This window comes from Tachysurus vachellii, chromosome 6 (assembly GCF_030014155.1).
Source record: "Tachysurus vachellii isolate PV-2020 chromosome 6, HZAU_Pvac_v1, whole genome shotgun sequence".
Lineage (NCBI taxonomy): Eukaryota > Metazoa > Chordata > Actinopteri > Siluriformes > Bagridae > Tachysurus > Tachysurus vachellii.
The window spans coordinates 17,958,720-17,975,358 of NC_083465.1; the positions used below are offsets into that span (position 1 = coordinate 17,958,720).

General features: G+C 34.1%; 2 protein-coding genes across 2 annotated transcripts; both read right to left on the reverse strand.

Annotated features, from left to right (window-relative positions):
• Positions 1-28: 28 nt before the first annotated feature.
• pkd2l1 (polycystic kidney disease 2-like 1) lies at positions 29-7,160 on the reverse strand. Its single transcript, XM_060872641.1, has 15 exons — positions 6,884-7,160; positions 6,493-6,606; positions 5,646-5,752; positions 4,759-5,012; positions 4,277-4,501; positions 3,973-4,201; positions 3,677-3,847; positions 3,393-3,574; positions 3,166-3,286; positions 2,978-3,076; positions 2,756-2,862; positions 2,562-2,679; positions 2,338-2,435; positions 1,274-1,422; positions 29-1,129 (listed from the first exon to the last, which is right to left on the reverse strand). The coding sequence occupies exons 1-14, from the start codon at positions 7,143-7,145 to the stop codon at positions 1,275-1,277; spliced, it is 2,235 nt and encodes a 744-aa protein (XP_060728624.1). The 5' UTR covers positions 7,146-7,160; the 3' UTR covers positions 29-1,129; position 1,274.
• Positions 7,161-10,213: 3,053 nt separating this feature from the next.
• Positions 10,214-10,636, reverse strand: atoh7 (atonal bHLH transcription factor 7). Its single transcript, XM_060871412.1, has one exon. It carries the CDS (start codon positions 10,634-10,636, stop codon positions 10,214-10,216), a length of 423 nt encoding a protein of 140 aa, XP_060727395.1.
• Positions 10,637-16,639: the final 6,003 nt, after the last annotated feature.

Here is a 16,639-nt window from a genome sequence, read left to right on the forward strand (position 1 = left end):
TGTATGTTTTTATTTTATTTTGGGCCTAAAATAACATTTGCATTGTTTTTACATTTAGAGGCAAATATAACCTAGAAAAAATATTAATATTCAAAACTTGTATTATTTACTTATTTAATTGCTGACAGTTTGCAACTAGCATGTAACATCTGAAGCATGACATGTTCCAACTTCACACAATTTTACATTAACATTTCAAGTTCAGCACATTGTAAATAAGTTCTAATATGCCTAAAATTAATTACATGTAATACGTTAAAAGCTTTTAGATATGCTTATTTTTCCAAGGGTAATAGTTAGCATTAGTAAAGTTACACACTTTACACACAGGAATATGATGATTAAATATTAAGTCTGTTTTTACATTCTAGCCAAATGGTGAAGCCAGGGCACAGAATCTCTGACTTAATGTGGTATTTACACCTAACATCTTTAATCTCATACCATTTGGGGTCTTTCTTTTAATTTATTGGGCAAATGCTTTTATCCGAGTTTATTCATGTGAAAATTTGTGCCTTTTGCTCAAGGGAGCAGCAATGTCTATCAATGTCTCTTGAAATTTAAACTCTTAAGACCCCTAGTTTAGACCCTTAAGCTGCTGTACAGAATTTATTAGACTCACACGTCACTAATTGGTTATAATTAAAAATGTATGGCAGGTACTCTAGTTTCACAATACAGCAAATACACAGGACATAAAAGACAGTCTGTGATGTCCACTCTGAAGTAACAGTATAATTTCTACAGATTGATGTCTTCCTGCTCCTGTGATGAAATGTTTGTGTAAATACATGCAGAATTTTTAAAATGGCAATTTTATTTCTAATTTTTATTTTATTTTATTTTTTAAAAATTTTTTTTTTTTTTTTTAAAACACACCACCATAGCCATCTACCCTATATCCCTGGATGAGCATACGATCTTCTCTAATAGGTGTAGTAGATCTAGTTTCCTATAGCCATTTAGATTGAAACATTTCAGTCATGTAAGCTTCAGTGTCCTGTAGAGTTAATGTTCTCTGTAACAGTGGGCCAGAAATATCTGATGATTTGATCAAGCAGCCAATGACCAAGACGGGAACTCGCTCCAAGTTTACCAAAACATAGTCTTCCAGATGTGCATCTTCTTGCTGTAATCAGAATAACCCCAAGCAAAACTATAACAAGGTTATTTGGGGTAATGGGTAGAGTTATAATATGACGTCAAAACCTTGTGTGCATAGAATAAAGTTTCATGCAGGAAAGTGCACAGCAAGGTTAAACCTGATCCTCACCTCATTTCTGGTTGCCAGGTGTTTGTCCATTCTTTTGTCTTTTGTTTGTTTTTTCAGTGTTCTGCAATCCTAATTTTTCCATGACCATGTCAATCTTGCATATTGTGATGGTTAGAGCACCTTCCAATTCAGCCACTTGTTTAACCAACCTAAATAAGAGCAGTAATGGCCTTTAGAACAGGTGCAGCAACAGTTTGTATTTCATGACAATACAACGGAAAGAACACAATGATGGAATCCTGGCTGAGCACAATGTGGTGGGTGATGTAACAAAATAATCATATGACGACTCTCAGGCATTTCTGTGCGTGTGTATGTGTATACATTAAATATATAAGTATACATGGAAGCAATGCAGTAGTTACAATTTTTAAAAAATGATGAATTGCCTTATAGTTTGAAACATTTAAAATATTTTTCTGTGTTTATTTTAAAAAAATGCAAATGAAAAATAATACAATCTAAAAATTAGGAGCAGAATTATAACCTCTGCTCCACGTAAATTTGTTCTTATTGAAAAAAGGATTCATTTTTTATATTGTACAATTAAGCATTTTTTAAATACCTGTAATGACATCCATGTCATAGTTTTCTTTAACATCTAGTACACTTCAGTTAACTTGTAGGTAATCACTTTTATTGTAACTAAGTAATTTGAAGATTCTCTTCCAAACATTATTTTCCAAGTCTATTTCTTTTCTTTTTGTTTTCCAATATTTCAGATATCTTGTCTCAAAAAAATTTAGATGATAGAAAAGCAGTCTGTGACAAAAATGATCACAGTGTTGATATTCTAGCTATTATGTTGCCCAGTCCTAGGTACAGTTATCTTGTACTTTCATTATTTCTACTTTGGGCCTGACATGAGTCTTTGCAACAGTCCTCTTTGCTGTCAGATTGCATTTTCTTTTTTAAAAATAACATATTGTTTAGAACAGCAATTCTTTGTTTTCTTCCTTACAAGGTACAGGTCTATCAAATGATGGTAATTCTAAATGCTTGATCCCAGATCTGTTCTCATTATTGCTCAAGTTTAGAAGGTGCTGTATGTATACATAGCCTACATGTGAAACTTTTCCTGAGGCACTGAGCTGGAGCTTGTCATGTTGTCCTCTGTTTTATTTCCATGCGTAAGATTCTGAAGCTCTGCATTGAGTGCATTCTGTTAAAAAAAACAATAACAAATGACATCTAATTTTATTGAGACATTATAATGGTAAAGCACATGTAAGAGGAAACATTAACATTTTAAGGAAAAACTATATGAGGGGGGAAAAAAGTTCCAAACCCTTTTTTCTTCCAGCTCTCGTTTCATTTTATCTTGTTCCTCACGGTCTAGAATTTGATTTCCATCCTTATCGTATTTGGTGAAAGCTTCAGAGATATCATGATCATCGTGACCCATTCTGGATAAACAAAAAGAATTAATTTGTGGGTCATTTATGCTTGGCCTGCTGATAAATTAATAAAAAAGTGACATACTCTTTCAGTGTTTCTCTGAAGTCTCTAAACTCCAAGTCTGTTGACCCATCTAAGGCCCTTTGAACATCTGAGATCCTGTCCTTTTTGAATTTCAGTTTCATCACGGTCTGAAATTGAGTGTACAATCACTCATACAGCATTCAATACATATTACTCATGCATTTAGCTTGAGTTTTTCAATGATCAAATTATATATAATTAAAATATTTGTACTATCCCCACCTGTTTGAAAAGATCTGTAATATGGATGTCATCACTGTGCGAGGCAAGCTCCTCCTTGACCTCGGAGTATGTGTCATTGATGATGGCCAGAAACATGTTCTGTTTAATAGACAAAATCCATGTTAGTTGGGAGAAAGCTTGTAATTTGCTTAATTTGACAGATTCGTGTTCAAGATTGAAGAACTTACCAGTAACACAAAGAAAACAAAGAACACATAAGTGAAAAAATATATCGGCCCCAGGATTCTGTTTGCTTGGTCAATGGAATCATAGTCAAAGTCTCCAAGGATGATACGAAACTGGGTGAAACTGCAGCAGACCATTGGGAATGTATGTATTACTGTCATTTCTAAAATAAAATAAATCTGTATCATCTTCTATGACTGTAGTATGAACTGTGGAAAAAAGTACTTACATGCATTTTTGAAATGTGCTGAATGATTCAACCTGAGTACCAAACAGAAGATAGCCCAGCTGGGCATAGGCAAAAAACACAATGAAGAACATGACAGCAAACCCCAGGATGTCAGTGGCACAACGTGCCAATGTGGAGGACAGCTGTGTCATTGTTTTATTGAAACTGATGTATTTGAATATCTAAAGGGGCAAAGGGCACCACATGATTGCATTTAATCTCGTCCATTTAGATATTGATAAGAAAGTGAATTATGTATAATAAAATTGTAATAAGGTATTCACCTTGATCCAAGCAAAAAACAAGTTTACAGCATTCATGTTGTTGTACTGTGTTTGCCAAAATGCCAGAAATTCAAAATCTGCATAGGAGCTAGGGTCTTTTAGTAAGCTTCCAAGTAGGTTGTTTACTTTGATAGTCCGGAATGCATTGAAGATTATTGCAACAACAGCAAGCTGTGGACAGAAAAACAACATAAATCATACTGCTATCCTATTTTAGCTTATAAGCGAAACAGTAGGGGCAGTTGGACTGACTAATATAACTGTATATAACTCGCCATTAAAAACCTTAACCTTACCAGCAACACTACCACATCCAGAATGTTCCAGACATTGGTAAAGTATGAGCACTTGTGTATTCGAACCTCCAGTATCTCCTCCACAATGTAGTAAAGGATGAATACACAAAAGACTATCTCACAGCCGATGATGAAGTTATCCCATGAGGTAACGTAGCGAATCAGCTTAACTGTCCGTATCTGGTATGAAGGTATTGCTCCACCAGTGGCGGAGAACTCAACCACCAACCTAAGAAACAGTGGTATTTTATCAATTATTGCATAATGCATTAACTTACACATATTCTTCTTTAATATTTAGTACCTTATAACACAGAAGAGATTGATGTTGGCATTGTATGTGGTAAAATCAATGAAAACCGCTCTGGTTCCATGGTCTAGCCACAGGTTTTCTTTGAGTTCTGCCATGAGAGCAGCACTTTCATCTTTGGTCAAGGAAAGGTCCTGATAGTACCCTGCTCCACTGTATGTGGCCAACAAACCCCAGTGACTTGAACCTTTCATGTGAGCTTCTGTATGGTATGTCCAACTGAAGGAAATAAAATCAAAGAACTGAGTCAGTTCTGAGCAATATGAAATGATATCAGCTGGCTTTAGGAGTAACCGTCTAATGTAAAACTAGTGTAGTCAAAATAACTTCATAGGTGACTTACAGGATAGTTTCATATATTTTGGTCTTGTAACCAATGTGAGAATTGCTTACTGTTTATTTTAAAATGAATTTGACCAATGTTAAACATACAAGTACAATCATGTGATAGTCAACATTTAGGAGGCTTCACTCACGCTGATCCATTGACAAGTCCAAACTGATTGACATCTTCTTTCTTCTCATTGTACACATCAAAGCAGCTACTAATTTCAGAACGGAAGTCTTTGGGCACTCTGCACGAACTGTTTTGGACTTTAAGTTGTCTCATTCGTGGGACTCCCAGGAGCATGTTCTCATAGTAAATGAAGGATTGTGAGCCGGTGTCGAGAGGCTCATCATTGTACCATGTGGTCCAGTAAAGACCATCCAGCAGTGGACCTTCTGCATACTGAGGACATCAAGACAAAAATGGTTTTAGTGGATTTATTGTGAAATCTTATGCTTTTGGAGAAGGTTTATCAGTAAACTCCATTCATTTTATGCTTATAACTTATTTTATTTGCAGATATAGTAACATCCATTTTTTCTGGACAGTATTTTCTTATTTGAACATTTACAGAACATCCCTAATTTGACACACTGTTCTACCAAAGTTATAGATTTTAGATATGATATCCATGGTTTAACAAGTTTGGTACAGAGGATCTCCAGTAGCCTGAACAGTCCTGACCTCAACCCCTCTAAACACCTTACGGGATGAGTTAGAATGTTGATTGCAAACCAGGTCTTTACATCCAACATCGTTGCCTGATCCACTTAAGTTCCTTTGACTGAATCAGCATAATGCAGGCATAACATTATTTTATTATATTTAATAACGTTATTTATATAAAAGTCATTTACACAAAATCTGTCAATTTGTGGTTATTATTATTATTATTATTATTATTATTATTATTATTAGTATTATTATTATTAGTATTAGTATTAGTATTAGTATTATTATTATATTAATGTTGTTGTTGAAAAAGAAGAAAAAGAACAAGAAGTGTATACAATAAGATAACAAGGAGCTACTCACTGTCCAAAAATCATCCATGCTGGCAATGGACTCAAATGAATTCACAAACAAATCATTCATAGCTTTAGTGTAGTAGTAGGTGCTTGAGCTGGTCATGCCATAGGTCACTGAAAGGCAACATAATTATTAATAATCTGTATTAATCATTTAAACATGCAAGGTTGATCATAACTGGCTGTTTCAATCAACAATTGCTCTCCTGCTCAAGTCATAAAATCTAAAGACCTCAATTAAGGGAGGGTGATTTGTTTGAGGAGCGTGAACACAAATAGCTCCCATTAACAATGTACATCCAACTATACTATACAAAGACTAAATGGCTTATCAGTAGAAGACAGCAGAGCCCAGCATGTATTGCTTTCAGTATTAATGTTTCCTCTAGACAATGGTCTGTGTAAACCAGGGGTGTGGTTGATGTTTTATAATGGGCACTTAGGCTGAGGCTGATCACTAGAGATAATGGGACAAAGTAGTAAAATAATCCAGAGGATTAATACAAACATTGTTCACTAGACAGGTTGATGATTCCAGTGACGTTCTTGAACCCTGGTGCATTTACTGTATGTTCCTTATATATTCCTATACTGCATAAATCCTCTCTATTTATAAGTCAGACATAACACACCATAGTACAAGTTTATCACACAAATCATAACAATCCTATTAAGAAATAATTCTGAAATATATAATACCTGGGGCAATCCGAAATATACTGAAATGTAATACACTTAACAGGTTTATGGATTTATATAGATTTAAGTGTTTCTCCGCTGTGTAAGTGTAAGCACCTATGCTAAACATACATATGGTAACTGCTTGGAAAAATGGTCAAAACCTTCATACTTACATAAACACATGTCCACTAGGAAAAGAATGTAGACAAATAACTCTCTGAGAGTTGTTTTGAGGAAGAGCTCTTGATTTTTTTCTGTGTCCTCTGTCAGTGTTGTTCCCCACAGACCTATCAAATCAGAATTAGATTTTTTTTTTTGTTCAACCAAGTAGTATGTGCTCATTTGTCACCAAACTATTGTCTTCCACAGCAAATGATCATAATTCAATACAACTGACTCGTTTCTATCTTTATGTCTATCTTTATCTCTATCTTCAGTCATCTCTAATATTGAAATGCGCATTTTAAAAAAAATAGACATTTCAGAGAATTGTGTTCAGAGATATAGCATTTAAAAGCCGATACACAAATGAGATTGGAAAATAGCGTGTCAGAGCACACTTACCTTTAATTCCTCGTAGGAATACAGAGCAGCATCCAGATTTCTTCTTGGCTGGCTGTTGATTTAGCATTGTGGCCTCTGCCTGGTAGGGGTTAGATGCACCAGCACGGGGAGGAATGTGGTAAACAGTGTTGATGGTGTGCCTTTCCAGTGGAGGGGTGTCACAATACGCCTGGTTCACCCACCCTCGTTTCCCTACATTCTCTAATTCACACTCTACCTGACTGCTCAGGTGACTCTCTGCTCTGCCGTTTACATGCTGCATGCTGGTTACAGAGGTGTTCTCGGTTGATATGTTGTTTACTGAGGTGCACGGTGTATGTCAGTGGTTTTCAAAGATATAAGACGTGATCTGCTGGTTGGAGATAGCTACCACAGGTTTTTATACCTTCCTGAACAGCAGTCAGAGAAGATGCGATTGGTCTTGAAAAGGGGAGGCTGGACTCTATTGTTCTTCTAAACTAATACGGTCCATTGATGAAATTGAGACTTTTGGTGTGGTTTTTTCCCCTAATGTGACGTAGAATAACACAAAAAACCCTGCTGTAATAGCTTGATATAATAGTATTGTGCAAACAATGAAAATGTAGATTGGTTCCCAGTGGAAGGCAATAGATGTCTTGATGAATAGATTATATGAAAACAGTAAGTGTTCAGCCAACTGATTATAATTACTTCTTCCACACAGATAACAATAAGCTTCTCGTTACGAAGATCTGTGAAGGATGTGCTGTATGATCAATAAATATATGCAAACAAAAAACAAATTCTATATTCACATGACAGTCATTCTGAAGACATGGTAATGGTATGTACAACACAATGACACAGCTAAAGTCCTTTTTTTATGAAACAAAAATTTAATTTTTCACAGGAAAAACTGAGTCATCCATTTTTGACAGCATAACGATTTTAAAGATGAAAGACTGTTGTTTTATATTTCTCTGTAATTATTGCAGTGATAACACAAGTGGAATTTTTGACTATTGACAGATAGGTATTTATCGTGGGTGACTTGCTTTCTGTCTATACATCTGTGCATCTTGACCTCAAACCAAACTGCCCAAGCCTCGCTGTTGTAAACAGCCACATTACACACAGTCACTGAACAACAAAGAGCGTCATTTTTTTTCTCCAGTCAAGAGTCCTTGTATAGTCTGGTGAATTAATGGTTGTGTCCCATTTTTGTTCAATTCATTTGAACCCACTTACTATCAAATCCCACTTAAAATAAAAGTATTTGACAAGAAATTGTTAATGAATAAATAATATTGTCTAATTTTTAATAATAATATTGCCTAATTCTCTTGCCTTTGCCCACAAAATATTTATACATAAGCCACGGATAAAAATTCCAACCGAAATAATATTTATTTGATGTTTATTAAGAATTTCTTCTCAAGTGACATTTCCAAAACTTCATTCATATTAGCACACTGTATTCATAACATGGGCAATGTTTACAGTTTTTTTTGTAAGTTTTAACAAGTAACAGAGTGTTAAGTTATTCAGACTAACATTTCAATTTCTGTTAATAATCACAACAGATTCACATTTCAAGAAAGAAATTCTATTATTATTATTATTATTATTATTATTATTATTATTATTATTAGTAGTAGTAGTAGTAGTAGTAGTATAAAAAGTGTAAATATATTGTTCAAAAACAATATAACTAAAGTTGAAGTATGTTCATGTAGTATGTTCATGCTCTACTTATGTCTCCATTATACTTCAACATCAAATCCCATCTGCATCACATATATGGTCATTTTCATTTATGCTTATTGTTATTTTAGTAATAAGAAGTTAAAAAAAGCTTTTATAAGGCAGATTTTTATATGGGATTCATAGTGCTAGCCTGAAACCTGTTTATCTTTTTGGATCATCCAAAAGTTTAATAAAATTGTGTATCAGCAGTCCTAATAAGGGAAACCCCAGTCATGTGGAAAACCTTAGTCTTAAGATTATTGCATTCAGACTTGGTTCCACGTGCCGCCTAAAGGCCATGCAAACCACAAGCCCTACAGTACACCCAATACCCAGTGAGCCCCAAGTGACCAGACATCTCTATAGATTTCTGATCCCTGTGCATCTGTTGCACAATTGCACACCAAGATTTTAAAAGCACACACTATCTTGGAGCCGTGTTTCAATGTTCCACTATTCTGTGACCCTTTGTATAGATATCCATTATTAATCCAGCCTGGCCTGGCTTACCGTGGCACATAAAAAGACATTATTATTTTTTGTCCTGGTCTGGTCACTCTTGTTCTGTGCCCATGTAAGCATTAAACTCCACATAATTATGGCACCTTACAGATTATATGATCACACCTGAGTCAGGTACTGTGCATAAACACAGCCCAAATACTGCAAAAAAGGTTCTCATGATCAGGGCCATTTAATATGATGTCACATGTTTCGCTAAAAACATGAGTCATACTTTGTCTGAGGTAACAATAGAGACATGTTTACTTGAAGCTGCCTTATCTAATGACACACCAGGGTCTGGTAAAAATGACCAAGCCTTTATCTGGGCAGTGAGCACATTAGAGCAGACACACACATCTGACATCCCTTAGATTTACTACAGTAAATCTGGGACTGAAAATTACATTTAACATTATTTTTTTGAAACCTATTTAAATACTTTATGTAAAATAATGCAATACTTAATACAATATAAATATGATAGACTCAATAAAACAAATCAGTATTCAATTTTTCTTAAATTTGACATGCATGTTTCTATAGAACTTATTTTATTTCAATTTAAATAAAAAGACAACAATATATCCTTTGTGCTTGAACAATTTATTGTTTGTTGATCCATGTCTAAAATAAGCAATAAAACATAAAATCCCTGTAAACCCCAGTAAATCTGTTAAAGTACATACTTTAACTAAATCTAAATTAATACACTTATTTAACTGCTGGCAAACCACAGTTTACAATAAAACAAAAAAACAATACAAAAAGAAGAAAAAATTCAAGAAGACAAACATTACAATATTATTGTAAACTAAGCTTTAACTAAGCTTCCAACACTTTAACGATTTGATACAAAGCAATAAGAGATTTGAGTTTTTGGCTGAGTTAACCAGGACTAGACACTAGATAATAAATTAATAACCATAATAACGCATTTTTACTTCAATTACTTTCAGAAAAAAATGCTACATGGCTAGAATATTTTTGTACCACACTAATGCAAGGTGATCAACATACAATATAGGCTAATACATAAAAATAATTGCAATACAAATGTATTTACTAAGTCCTGTAGCCACAGAATAGAAGATACAAGATAACACACCAGCATGTCTCAGTCTAAGTCAGGACTTGGAAATCTTCGTGATGGTAGGAGAAGGATGTGTACATGCACTCATTCTCATTGGGTGAGCTGTATGTCACGATGCAGGGGTAGCTCTCAGATTGCAGGCTGTCATACTGCAGATCCAGCCATTGCCTGTGAGAGGCACTGTTTTTTCTAGAATCATTCAGGATGCGGTTGAGGGCCATGATGTAGCTCAGAGCCATCTGCAAGGTTTCATACTTGGAAAGTTTCTTGTCCTGACCCCACTGAGGAACCACTTTGCGTAGCTGGTCAAAAGCTGTATTCAATCCCTGCATCCTTTTCCTCTCTCGGGCGTTGGCTGCCACCCTCTTCCGTACCACAGTCTGAAACTTCTCTAGGTCGCTGGGATCACACTCAGAACCCATATCCACACAGGTTGGTGTACAAGGCTTCATCTTTTCTGTGATATGTACAAACGTGATAGTACAGTCCTTCGGTGATGGTGATAAACAACTATTTTTTGAGAGATATAAAAAAAAAAAACCAGCAACACCGTTCTTTCTGTGGCCTTAGTCTGCTAGGTCCAGGTTGTTATGTGAGCACCAAAGCTCGGCTCTGGTTTTCCCTGTGGAGGAAAGATGCTTATATAGGACTTAAATATTGACAGGTGGCAGCAGGTGGAGCCCCATCAAATTGCCCCTTCCAAACATCACTACCCCTCAAACCACACATGCACACACATACACACCCACACACACACACACACACACCCTCACCCCACTCCATTCACTAAAACTTTAATGACATTCAAATGAACTTCAGCAGGCCTATCAGTGCTAAGCTTCTCCTAAGCTGTACATTACAAATACAGAAAACTTACCATCTGGCCAGGACAGTTGAACTCACTGGGGGTCAATGAGTGAGAAGTACATAATGAAATAAACTTGATTCCTGAGCATCTATGGAACACTGCTTTCTTGCCTTCCATAAAAAGAGTATGGTTTGATTTTGCTAGCTTAATTACAAAAAGCAGACATTGTTGATGGAATTTCAAAATATTGTATCATTACAAAAATTGAGTGTAAGAATTATATCGTACTGACAAATAAGGGACATTCTCAGTAATTAATATGATGCTCCAGTTTACTTATCAACTAATTTTAATTATTTTACCCCATTATTTGCAATAACATTAATTATGCTGTATTGTGTATTTTATCACAAGCCTGAATTTGATAGTGATGTTGCAAAGCTTTTTTATTTATATATTTTTCACTGAAATCTATGTGATAAATTCAGTGAGATCACGTCGATCAATGTGTTTAAATATTTAACATTTTTTTGCTTGACTCTCTCAATGAGACACACTATGTATTAGTGATTGTGACAGACAGAAAGCTCTCATATGTCAAATAAATAATTCATCTAGATGACTCTGAGGAATTACGGCAGACAGAACTGTTTGTTTCTTGTCTGTGTCCATCTGTTAAGATGATATATAGACCGCAAAGATTTGATTAATAACAGTTTCATAATAGACCATTAACAATTATTCAAATTGTTTCGATCTTTACTGATGAAAACTGAATAGGAATGAAGACATTAAATCTAAGAAATAACACGTATGAATTTATAAAGTTACCAAGAAAATTGATCTAATTTTATAGAAAATTCATTTAATCTTTATTATTTACTGTAATAAGGTCTTAAAGGATTGCTGATGAATCGTTGCTAATGTTTAGCAGTTTCTAAATTGGATTAGGAAAAAATTTGGAAAAATTTGGGTATTACATGTACTATTACATTCATAAAGAGTAAATAAATTTCAATAAACCTAAATTAAAATTTCTTTAACATGAGGTATATTATATATTCCAGTATAGCATGTCTAAACTAGCAATGTATGATGAACGTTAGTTAAAATAAAAAGTTTTTTTTATTTCTTTGATCTTGTATTCTAAGCACAAATTTCACAAATCTAGATGTTAAAAATATTTACTATAATATTTTTTTTTTTTCAGAACATAAATTTGCCCAACGTTTCTAAATAATTCATGCCCCAGATGAGCCAGTGATGAAAGGTCAGACTATATAAGCTGATGCTGTCTGGTTATTTGTACCAGATAAGTAATTGTGTTGTTCAATTAGGCATGTAAACCCCATCCACCAGTCTGAGTCATTGATTGCAGATTGACATGGATGGCCAGCTGTTACATGTCTTGTCTAAAAGGTTTAGGGCAGACATGCTGAGCAGCCTTGTGTTTACCTTAATCACATGACCACCTTGTCTGGAGTGAGTATCTGCCCTATACAGGAAAATGCCATATGTCCTGCATAAGCAGGGACAAGCGAGTATGCTGGGCTTGCTGCTTACAGTTTCATGTCATTGTGCACAGATTAGTGCAATGGATAAGGAATTACTTTCTTCAAAAAGGGAAAGTGAGAGAGTCTATTTATTGTGTAATATACTTAGGATTTAGCAGATCTCACATATAGATGTCACAATGTAGTGAAAAACAGCAGTCCATAATAAAGTATACACAACTGACAAATTCACACAGTTCTTTTCTTTGTTCATTTCTTATCACTGCTCATTTAAATGAGCTATAATTGTTTAAAAAAAAGGTTTGGTAAATAACACAAAGGAAATACAGAAATTCTGTTATTACACAACTGGGGAATAAGTAGTAAAATAGCTAATATGACTAACAGATAAATTTATACTAGCCACAGAGAGATATATGAAGCATTAAATGAAATCACTGTCATCCACAAATGACATAAAAACAGCCCTGAATGGACCATATGGTGAGCCGGTGCTGGTGGCTGTAATTTAGGGCACACAAGGTGAATGCAATTTCATGCCTATCTGAACCTTTTTCCTTTGGCTGATAGGATTAGTTTGCTTAATTAGCTAATGAAATGATGTTTTCCAGTTACACTGACAATCAATCATAAAAGCAAAGAAGCAAAGTGCTAGAACCCCTTATATAATAAATATATTATTGAATATACTATTTAATTTGAAATGGGTGTGATTTATTTCCTTTGAACAGCTTAAAGCTTAAATAAAGCTGAGGATAAACTTTCATACTTCGAATACACAAATAAAATTCAAGTACTTCTCTAAGAGAAGCTCCTTTCAACCATTTCTTTGGTTAAAACTTTAAAATGTTGGAAGCATTAACATTAAATATAACATTAACAATAAATATTTAATATGGAGTTGAGTCGGTTTTTTTGTAACCAAAAAAATGATAATAATAATAATGATAAAAAAATAGCGATTATTATTATTATTATTATTTATTACTTTTATTCATTTATTTATTTTATTTTATTAATTATTATTTTATTATTATTATCATTACAAGCAGTCATTTGTCACATTTTCCAGTAAGCAAAGCAACAGGATAAGCAATTTAAAGCAATTTATACCAGAAATGAGTGGTGTGTTAGGTACAACATTTAACACATTAAATGCAAAATATCCAAACAAATCTTTTTACTCGAATGGGGTAAAGTTTGAACTTGTGCCATGTCTTATTTTAGTGGTAAATAATGGTGGGCCACCTAGAGGACCCTGGGTATAAATAGAAATTGTGCGCTTCACAAAAACACTCCATAAACATCATTTTCTTGAAGCTAATAAAAAAGTCAAAGTAATGGAGCAGATTTGTTCATAGTTGCTGCTATAGTGTGTAAAGTCTAATGTTATTTTTCACTTTAAATTGTATAAATGGTTCCTTATATACAATCTCACTCTGTGACTGGTGGAATATATCAGAGTAAACATGTGCAGTTATTAAACCTTTTACAATAGTCTGTATATTTACAAAGGACTACATTGAAAGAATTCTGTATTCATTACATTCTGTTTTTCATAGGTACTTACTTTCTTACACATACTGTAGATATTTTAGTACATCATCATATCACATTTAAGTAGATAATTTTTATTCAAAGTGGCTCATAAAGAAAGCAGGATACTATCCATATATTTAGCAGTTTGTAGGGTTTTATATGGAAATGTATATTTCTGGAGATCTATATATACAAGAACATACACCATATGTAGTGTGCAGTGGGAGGTGTAGTTCACTGCTTTGCTTTGGGTACATTTATTCCCTGAGAAGGAAGATTCAGTACAAATGTTATTGTGAATCATCACCTTTACCCAGTAATAAAATCTTACTTAAACACTTTATGCTGTTTTCTTTTTTTCCTATTATTTATTTATTTATTATTTTATTTTATTTTTTTTATAAATAATCTATCTGTGAATTAGAGTTATTCATTTGGCTACTACTTTAATTAAAAATGGCTCACAAATAAAGCTAAAAAAAAAAGGCTTTTACAATCTACTTTCTCACTATTTAAGAAAAATGCTGAAATGACTCCAACATGATGTAACTGTAGCTTCACTGTGTAGCTGTAGAGAATAATTCTGGTCAGCAGAGGGCACATAGAACTTTCTTAACATCCCACAAACAAAACCAATATTCAGAGCTAAAGTTTGATTTCACTTTCAAATGTCTATAATAATACCTCACAGAGCTAATTTAATACTAAAACTCAAGATCATTTGCATAATATATTAAGTAACAAGTGGAAAAATATAACCCATGACTTAAGACTAATACTAAAGTTAGCATAGTTTAAAAACTTTCTTGAACATTTCTGTGGTCTTGTCTCTCCTCTGTCTTGTGACTGACACTGTCTGGCACCTTCTATACCTGAGATGAGCTGCAACATGCAGTAGCAAGCAGCATTGTCATATCTCTCCACACATCTGTGCAGCTCAGGCATACGCTCACTTCCTCTGTAGAGAACGAAACACACAAGAATCTGATGTTGCCCTGTGATTGCTGCAAAGAACACATGGCTGGAAAAGCTACAAGAGCCAAAAAGATTTTAATGTAATTATGTGCAGAATTCTCATTAAGATAGATGTTAAGTGTGCAACAATACAGAGATCCTAATCTACTACAATTCTGACTCATGGTTTCAGTGTATTAGCAGATGCCATTAATGTATCAATATAGACCTCAGTCTGATAGGAAATTAAGTACTTCTGTAAAAATGTAAAAATATTAATCAATCCTGTAAAGCTCCTGTGCAGTATATTTCTGAACCTAAATTAAACTTGGATATTTTACATTTAGGGATTATATGATAGCAGGATCAACAACAGGAGTTCTGTCTCCTGTTAGCTAATCTAATCTCATATAGTCATCTAGACCTCTGAGCTTTTTGGTAAAAACGATTAAAAAAAAAAGGCTATGGAAAAAGTACTCGTATATATTAATAAGGGAAATACTCAATTTAATTAGGGCTATGTGAAGTTGTTCATAACAGCTGGCATAACTATGATTAGTGTCAAGGTTTTGGCATTGACATCCTGGAACAGGTTTATGAAATCTTGAACAAAATGCTGGATTTTGACTAAACATATCAGCTCATCATTTAATAATACATCATATGTACACACATTGACCTCCACATGTACTTTTTATGACATTTTATCCATTTTATCCATTTTATCCATTGATATAGGTCATAACACAAAATATTTAAAACATAGCTAAAATCTTTATCCTTTTACTCTATTAGGTGGTGTGTCATCCGTCAACTTATATCAAAATTGAAACTTTGAATCCTGATAGAAGAATCCTTTATATACTTTTAGAAATGTTTATGAACACTGCATTTGAGACCCAGTAATTTCACCTAACAGAGCAAAATGTTAAAGGTGTATTATGCAGGATTTTTTTAAATGTCTATTCTTCTTAAAAGAACAAAACACAAACATAACATGTCTTAGAAACCACAAACTGCTTCATCACATCGGTTTCAATGCACCTTGGCCCAGATTCTACAAGTCTTTGAACTGTACTGTAGGAATGAACACCGTTCTTCAACAACATACTCCCTCAGTATGTGTTTTGACAGTCCATAATGTTCCATTGGTGTGCAATAAGTTAGAGATCTGGTGTCAGTGAAGGCCTTGGCATATGATTTATAATTTTCATGTTTATCAAATCACCCAGTAAGCCCTCATGCCCTGTAGAGAGGGGAAGATCATCCTGGAAGAGGCCACAGCCCTTATAGAGATAGGAGTATTCATAATAGGATCAAAGATCAATGACTCTTCAAAAGGACTAAAATCATGCCAGCAATATACCTTCTACAGATTTGTCAACTATCTGGATTTTATAAAGAATATTCTAGAAATTTCAAACAGTCTGAGCAATGATATTTTATATCCAACATTTCTGTGACATTAGTATTCCTACTAACGATACTATTTTGTATGGTGCCAGGTCACTGAATAGGCATTTGTTATTTGCTCCAGTCACTTATTGTCTGGGTTGGTGAGAGAAGAGTGTGTCTGCTTTTTCACAGTGCTTGTTGAGAGCAGCATGTACATCCACAATACACAATGTTGCACAATGTTC